Here is an 8381-nt window from a genome sequence, read left to right as displayed (position 1 = left end):
TGGCTGATCGGACATTGTGACGTCATCATATTGGCATCTGAATTCAAAGGAAGTGAATTATAGCTATGACGTCATTTTTGAAAATACGCATTTGAGCGTATCTCGCTTATCCTTGGTCGATCGTCTTCCTACTTTGGTATAGCTGAAACAATTCTCTTTCATATATTTGACTCCTTTTTACATTTTGATGACGTCATCATGGTCAAAAAAATTGTTTTTTCTGACCCCCTCGTTTCTCTTTCTTCAAAACGTTGATGACCGCATATAATCTTAACCATTCGTCATTTCTAAATCATATTAGGTGAGCATAAGCTTCAGGTCAAGGTTGAATGTTATGTAAATTAATTTTCCGTTCGCGCTTTTTAGCGTGCATTTACATTTTTAGCATGCATCAACATTTATATATGCATAAAACCATGAATATTTTTAATCAGTTATAGCTCCTTAGGAAGAAAGGTGACCCCCAATTTTTATTACATAATCTGAAAGCACATGAGTTTTTACTTCATAATGGCTGATCGGACATTGTGACGTCATCATATTGCCATTTGAATTATAAACCTGAATTTTTATTTATGATGCCATTATGTTTATACTCGTTTGAACGTATCTCGCTTATTCTTGATTGATTGTCTCCCACCTGTGAATATGTTATAGCTAAATCAATTCTCTTGAAGACGTGTCCCTTTATTTTTCATTTTGATCACGTCAACATGGTTAAAAAGAAGGAATTTTTGTAGCCCTTTTATCTATCATTCTTAAAAGATGTAAAACAATAGAACAGAGTGAGGGCGGCAGACTGTATTTCGACGCTATCAGACTAATATATATATAGGTTATGTGAAGGGAAAGTTCGTGTGGCATTACCAACTAACAGGCGGTTTTAAATACACTTGACAATGTTTAATTTCGTGTGCTATTAGTGTACACGCACACATGGTGACGTGCGTGTCTGTTAAAATTTGAAAATTCTCCATATTACTATTTAGATAGTTTAAAGAACGTTTCGGGTCATTTTCAGCCTTTCAAATGCATTCCATAATTTACCCACCGTACGTTCATTTCCACGCACACAGCACATATTAAAGCTGGAAATCACGTTTTGTTACATACTTTGTGTTCCTGACACATTATTCATATCAGGAGTCACTCTTTGTACTATTACCGTGCTCACGGGCGTCAAGACGTACGTGTACACATGCGGAAATCTTTAAAATGCTCAAATTATTCTTTTTAAAAAAACTAATTACAGCATATTTTAGCATATTATGACACTTTTCAATCAGCATCGAGTGATCTTAATGAGGGTCAAAGTGCGGCGGATCACCTAACTCGTCCTCAGTGATGAGTTCAAATCTAGTTTTTTATCTAATATTGTTTGTTACATGTCCTTTTCAATTGTTTCAATATTTGATTTTCAATTTCTAGTATCCAGAAAGAGTGTTTCATTGTGAAGCAGGTGTAACATCGATGGACTTCTCAGTAAATAATCCCAACCTACTAGCTGTGAGTTGTTTTGAAATACGCTCTTTTATTATGGCTGAAGTGAGATGGGGCTATTGTAGTTGTGTTGGAGTGAAGTCGGAGGTTAAAGTTGATGTGGTGCTTTAGCTAAGGTGGCATTGACACTGATGATGTTGGGATGTTAATCCCCCATTTGTTTACTAGTTCTGATGGATCATCATTGAAGAACTAGAATAATTTCCAGCATTGTTTGATAGGGGAACTTTTAAAAAGCATTAATGCCTATTGCTTTTGTCAATGTTGTAAATGATTACTTATCACAGGTTGGTCTTTACGATGGTACAGTTGCAATCTATAATGTTAGGAGTATGAAAGATGAACCAGCTCTCGACAGCTAGTAAGTTATTGTTAAAAAAATTAATGAAATAATTAAATATAGATTTTTAGAAGCATTAATTATTTCATGTTTGCATGAATCTATCTTCTAACACCTGGCATACCTGCATAAGCTGACAGTTGGCTAACTGTCAAGCTTAGCAAAGACTAGTATGTAACTTTTACACTTGAATGATTTTGTATGGATTCCTTTTCTCTACAGTGAGAGCAATGCAAAGCATTCAGCACCTGTTTGGGAGTTAAAGTGGATTGAGAAGGACCGCGGATCAGGGGAAGATAAAGGGGAGATGCTCATATCAATCTAATGGAGAGGTTAAAAATCAACTGGCTACCCTACTACTACACAAGCATCTTGACTTTGTGCGATGGGCTCCTAACATCTCAAATCCTCAGTTCAGTAATGAACACTGTACGTCTGTTAAATTTATATAGTTAGTCTAATCAAATAATTTTGCTACTGTCTCAACAGGGCCCTGTATATCGTATTGAGTGGTCTCCATTCCTCCCTGACGTCTTCCTAAGCTGCAGTAATGATTGGAGTATACGTCTCTGGCAGCAGGACCATTTACAACCTGTGCTCAACTTCTTCTCATCTACGGTAGGTGGATCTCTATTTCTTCTCATCCATCCATCAGAGAACTATTCATAAATTTGTTGATACACTTTTGGACTGTTGATATTAAAATTGCTATTAACTTTTTTTACAGAAATCTGTTATGGATGTATGCTGGTCACCGACTTCTGCTTCTGTGTTCGGTTGTGTCAATGAAGGTGCTATTGAGATTTGGGATGTGGACCAAAATACGTAAGTCGAACATGTCATTTTGATTAACAGGTTGATTATGTTAGTTGGAGGTATGATAATTGGACCTTTTTAAATTACTTAATAATGATAATGGAATGAATACAGTATTTAGTTATAGTAATAGTAATAGTAATGAGGCTGAATAGTAATAGTAATGAGGCTGAAGACCAGGTGGTGGAACAACAAATGCAGGAGATTGGGAGAATGGACCGTTTGTGTTATCTTGGTGATACACTTAATAGTGGAGGCGGTTGTGAAATTACGGTGGCATGGAGAAGTAGGGTTGGATGGTCTAAGTTCAATGAGCTGGCCATGGTACTGTGTGGCAGAAGGTTCTCATTGGGAATAAAGGGTAGGATTTATAAAGCCTGTGTAAGATCAGCAATGGTGTATGGTGCCGAAACATGGAACATAAAGACAACGGAAGAGGGAATTTTGAGAAGAACAGAAAGAGCAATGATAAGAAAAATGTGTGGTGTTAAGCTGGCAGAAAGAAGGAACACAAAGGAGCTTATGGAACGTCTAGGTCTAAGTGAAACAATTGTGGAGGTTGTTATGAGTAGTTGCTTGAGATGGATGGGTCATGTGCCAAGAAAAGACGAAGGTGATCCAGTAAATAGAGCCTGGCATCTAGAAGTTGAAGGTAGAAGAGTAAGGGGGCGGCCAAAGGTGACGTGGAAAGATATGGTGAAGAAAGAAAGTGCAAAAATTGGTTTGGAGGAGTATGATGCACAAAACAGGAAGAAGTGGAGAGATGGTGTAGCTGCATGGAACGAGTGACAGTCAGTAACCCCTTGGAAGAGGGAAGAAAACTGGCTTAAATAAATGATGATGATGATGATGATGATAGTTATTTATATCATACATAGTAATATTAATGTTAGACTTATGTAGTGCTTAATGTCAACAAATCCTCTAAGCGCTATTATCCCCGGTCATTGGATCAAGCACATAATATGGAACACATACTCAGCTCCCTGGAGAGAATTCCATAATGTTGCAGCTGTAATCAGCGCATTGTGTTGAAACTACGAGGCACCCACTTGAACTGCTGGGTGGAGAGAGGCAACCATAGGTAAGGTGCCTTGCCTAAGGACACAAGCAAAATGCACCGTGAGGGATTGAACCTCCGACCGCAAGGTTGAGAAGCGGAACTGCAACCACCCACTGCGCCAACCCGCACAAAACCTAGACAAATTGGCAAGATATTAAAATATATTGCGCTATATAAATGTTGCATTATTATTATGATTTTATGAAAATAATACAGTGAAAATATCAAACTTGAAAATGTTTGACCCAACAACTTGATTTTCTTCAAATGGCAGTGTTGTCCAGATTTCCAAAACATCAGGTAATATGTATTTTTTCTATGCTAATGCAAGTTGCAGATCATTATATTTCATCTTTATTAATGTTTACTTCATTTATAATATCAGATTGGATCCGTTAATAGTGTCAGTTCCTGCTCCGGGAGTGAAGTTGTCCTGCCTTACATTCGCTCACAACTCAGATGTAAGTAGGCCTGCACTATTAAATCTGAATATCTCTATTGTAATTTACTTTGATTTACCTTCTAAACTACTGTATTACTTTTTGGACCTGAAAATTTGGAGAGTTCTGTCACCAATTAAAGGATTAGCTTTGTGTTAAGCGATTGAAGATTGTCAGTTGATATTCAGAAATAAAGGGTCTCAAATCTGGGACAGATTTAGTGGGGGGGGGTTATGGCCTCCCCCCCCCCCCCCCCCCCCCTTTTGGAAATTGATCGTCCAAAATGCCTCAGAGGGCATGCCCCGGACCCCATAAGGTTGTTTTGTCTCGATCGGCCCCACTTTTAGTCCCCACTTTCGGGGGCCCCCTGCTTTCTTCAGACATCAGTGGATCAAGCCCTGCAAATAAGGAATACAAATAGTTTTGTAGTCTTTCTGAATGATACCTATTTTACTGAGATTAAACATATATTTTTATAATTGTAAAAAAAAAAACATGCATTAAAAGTGTTTCATATTCATGAATGCAATACTCCACATTTAAATATCATTTCGTGTTGACACATTTGCAGTGTATCCTGGTTGGTGACTCTGAAGGCCAAGTGTCTGTGTTCCAGTTACGGTGCATGCCCTCAGTGGCACACGATCAGGTAAGTAATATTATTTGAACAATGAACACTAAGCCCTGCTCCTTGGATAAGTTTGCCAGGTCCCACAAAACGACTGTGTATAAACATACGCAAACACTGGCATTTGTGTCTTCCTGGTCCTGTTGTGATTATTATACCTAATGCTGTAAGTCTGCCGTTTGAAATAATTGTTGCTTTTTTTTTATATAGACAGAGAAACTTTCTCAGTTAATCGAGCAGACACTCGCCAGCAAACTCAACAAACACTGAAGAATACCAAGAAAATGCCTGAAAACTATTACTGACACATGTGCAAATACACTTCTGGGATCAGTTTCTAAAACCGAATGTTGTTATTGAATGCAAGGAGTAAGCTGACAGCACATCTGTAAATGATTTCAATCTTAATATTTTTATTTTTCATAAATTCTATAACTTTACATGTAACTCAAATAAGCATAGTAACTTGCAATCTGTAGTCATAGCAACAGTATCTTTAGATTAATTTTGAAAGAAGCAGTGATTTGCAAGCTTCTTTGATAGTTAACCTTCTAATGGATAAGTTGCTTGAAGAAAATCTCCGACTGACTTTACTGTACTTCCTTAGTAAATTCATTCAAATCCCAGTCACTAATTTTAACACTGCACATCATACTAATGAACATCTTGTTGGACTGACAATGCTTCTTTCCATCTATTACTCCTGAAAGGAAATAGATGTTGGTTAGATTTCTCAAATTATAATTGCATTCATCCAGCTTCTGAGAACAAGAATGTAGACTAGGATTTCCTTGCTTGATGAGATAACAATTAATTGAATTATATAGCAAATTGTGAAGGTATTTTGATGACTAGTTTCCAATAATGTCTTTATATTAATTGCTTAATACGTGAAAATTTCCAGCATTACCATTTTCAAACCTTTAAATGAAGACATAAACATACTAACCGGGTATATTACTGGTTTTGATACAACAATGTTGCCTTTCTCCTGTAAATGTAAAAGACAAAGTTCCATGAAGTGTTCACACAGACTTAAAATACAAATTCAGTGCTCTGAAAGTTATCAAGAATTATTAAAAAATACCAAATTAGCAGTGATATGATTGAGATACCCTTTATATGGGGTGTTCACTTAGGAAAATCTGCCAATATATTTGTTAATCCAAGTCACTAAGAGGTGATTCACAATTATCAACATTTTCGCAAGTGTACAAACTGTACTCTCTTCCTCTCCGCCCCCCCCACCCCCCGCTCTTCTCTGAAAGTAAAGTCACATGTCCATCATGCATCATTATTGCCACTTGTGTGTGTAGTGTTAATTTATTATCAACATGATAATCAAAATCACAGATAACATCAGCATCATCAATATGTACATTCATTTGTCTCATCCCATATACAGTATATTGTAAAGGTTACTAGAAAGAAGCTCTTACCCCAACATGGTATTTTATAAAGTAATAAGTTAGCCAAAACGGAACGACGATCCTTGCCATGAACCGACGTGTGTACAGAAAATAATGAAGTGGTTTGTAGTTCTGTAGAATAGAAGGAAATTAAAAACATATAAACTAATTAATTATCAACTAATTAACAATACATTAATCAAATAATATGCAAGGTAGGAGGAGGATGATAATAGATGGCATATCAGCCAATGCTAGGCGATCCATCCTAACTATTTACCTTGGGCCTGTTTCTACTGACGAGAAAGAACCGTTCTTAAGAACCACCGTTTTTTTTAAACGGTTCTTTGGAACAGATCAATACATAATATGACCTAAGGTCAACTTAGCCAGAAAGCTAGGCCTACTGTATGAATATTACGTTTAGTAGAATTGTTGAAAAGGACGTAATTGAGAATTACTTTTTATCAGTACTGTACTTCAGATATCAATAGTTTAGGCTTCCAACATGATTTTACCTTTGACTCTTTTTGAGCATAATATTAAGATCTTTATTAATGTTCCACCATGCCAGTGATACAGTAGGCCTATCACTGATATAGTAGTACGAACCAAATTATAATTTGATATTATGAGGAATCAGTAAAACAAATGTTAAACTTTTCTCCTGAACACAGTATCTCTTGTACTGCACAAAAATGTTCTTGTTAAACCTTTTATTAAGGCCATTTTAAATTGCAAAATGAGTAACTGTTACGTCATGTATATGTAGTGTATCAGTTCGGTAACCGTTTCATGTGGAACCAAAAATGCAGTTGCAACGTGGTTCTTATCTTGCTAATCCGGTAATTAGCCAATGATAAGAGAACCGTTTCTTTCTCGATATTTAGTAGAAACCCTTGATTCTGAAATATTTTGTGAGGAGAATGATGAGGCAAGACTATTTTATACCTTCTTTCACAATTTTTTTTTTTAATTGTCAGAGGACAGAAAAAAAATTAAAATTAAATTTTGTCAAATAAAATAAAAACATTTTATTGGTGAATGTAAACAGGGAGTGTAGTAATGGGATGGGATGGTTAAATGCTTTTAATTAGGCAGCGGCGTGTGTATCAAGATAAGAAAAAATTTTCTGAACTTTATATCGAAATCATCCCTGATCAATACACAACTGACTCAGCAGCAGCAAACAACGAGTGTATGTTATGATTAATTAATTATGCATTTTTTATATATAGGCCCTAGGCTAGCCCTTATCTAGGCCTGGGATTAATACTAAAATAGGCTAGACTCTAACATCGATTAAATAAGCCTTTGAAACCCCCCAATATATAGGGTGTTCACAGGCAAACATATGTTATATGAATTAGACTTTCTAAATGGTTTATTCTGATAGAGAATTTAATGCTGAGTAAAATAGTCCAAACCCCATCAAATTATCTTTTTTACTTATCGGGTTATGAAATAAAACGTGATCGATGGTCGTTTCAGGGCCGGAATTATAAGATTATAATTTTGCAATATTACATGGTAAAAATTCCCCACCGGACACCATCTCGGTATTTTTTAATCTACTTTTCGGCAGTTCTTCTTTTTGAATTTTATTTCCAATTTAAATGTCCAATTTAATTTCAATCAAATTTTATAATCAATTAATAAATTAAGTCAATTAAAATTCTGTACAAATAAACTAGAGAAAGAAAAACATTATTATAAAATGCAGTGTCAATTCAAACATTCTTTTGTAATAATATGGTATATATGAAACTATACTATTATAGGCCTAAGTGCTGAACTGTGAAGGGCTGTGCTCTGCTGTTCAGCCTGCATAACAATGCTGTCACGGTTGGGTGAGCATAACTTTCCTAGGCCTATGATTGACTTGGCGAGTTGATTGGCCGAGCGGTTAAGTCAGGGGCACCGTGACCTTTAGCTCTAATATCGGCGTTGGTTCGAATGGCTCACTCGCCAATGGTTCCGGTGGTGGAACAAGTCTTCTCGGATAAGGACTTTAAACCGTAGGTCCAGTGTACGCATTTGGCTTGTGTGCACTTTAAAGAACCCGGTACATCATTCGAGAAGAGTAGGGGGTTACCCCGGTGTACTAGTCCATTAAGTCCCCTGTTGTTAAATGGATATGCCACGTAGGACAGTGATTAAGTTCACTTATTGGCATATCCTTGGC

General features: G+C 36.4%; 2 protein-coding genes and 1 long non-coding RNA gene across 3 annotated transcripts in view; 2 read left to right on the top strand and 1 right to left on the bottom strand.

Annotated features, from left to right (window-relative positions):
- The first annotated feature begins 1348 nt into the window (after positions 1-1348).
- Positions 1349-2136, top strand: LOC117115414. The gene is made up of 3 exons (XR_004446552.1): positions 1349-1506; positions 1788-1861; positions 2063-2136. It is a non-coding gene; the product is annotated as an uncharacterized LOC117115414 (long non-coding RNA).
- A 195-nt stretch (positions 2137-2331) lies between these two features.
- On the top strand, positions 2332-5109 carry LOC117115409 (WD repeat-containing protein 78-like; the record flags this gene model as incomplete). The annotated part of the gene is given in 5 exon segments (XM_033259181.1): positions 2332-2458; positions 2568-2665; positions 4105-4180; positions 4731-4808; positions 4998-5109. Coding segments are annotated over 4 exon segments (303 nt in total). The 5' UTR covers positions 2332-2458; positions 2568-2576.
- Positions 5110-5176: 67 nt separating this feature from the next.
- Positions 5177-8381, bottom strand: part of LOC117115407 (NADH dehydrogenase [ubiquinone] 1 beta subcomplex subunit 6-like) — a 4192-nt gene continuing 987 nt past the window's right edge. The window contains exons 2-4 of the mRNA XM_033259180.1: positions 6227-6328; positions 5737-5778; positions 5177-5490 (exon numbers count right to left, since the gene is read on the bottom strand). Of these exons, the coding sequence (XP_033115071.1) occupies positions 5485-5490; positions 5737-5778; positions 6227-6328 (150 nt within the window). The 3' untranslated portion in view covers positions 5177-5484. The remainder of the gene's footprint in view (positions 5491-5736; positions 5779-6226; positions 6329-8381) is intronic.

This window comes from Anneissia japonica, unplaced genomic scaffold (assembly GCF_011630105.1).
Source record: "Anneissia japonica isolate Jap-2015-1 unplaced genomic scaffold, ASM1163010v1 scaffold287704_len1198815_cov201, whole genome shotgun sequence".
Taxonomy (NCBI): Eukaryota; Metazoa; Echinodermata; class Crinoidea; order Comatulida; family Comatulidae; genus Anneissia; species Anneissia japonica.
The sequence above is the reverse complement of the archived record's forward strand: the minus strand, read 5'-3'. Positions and strand labels throughout refer to the sequence as shown.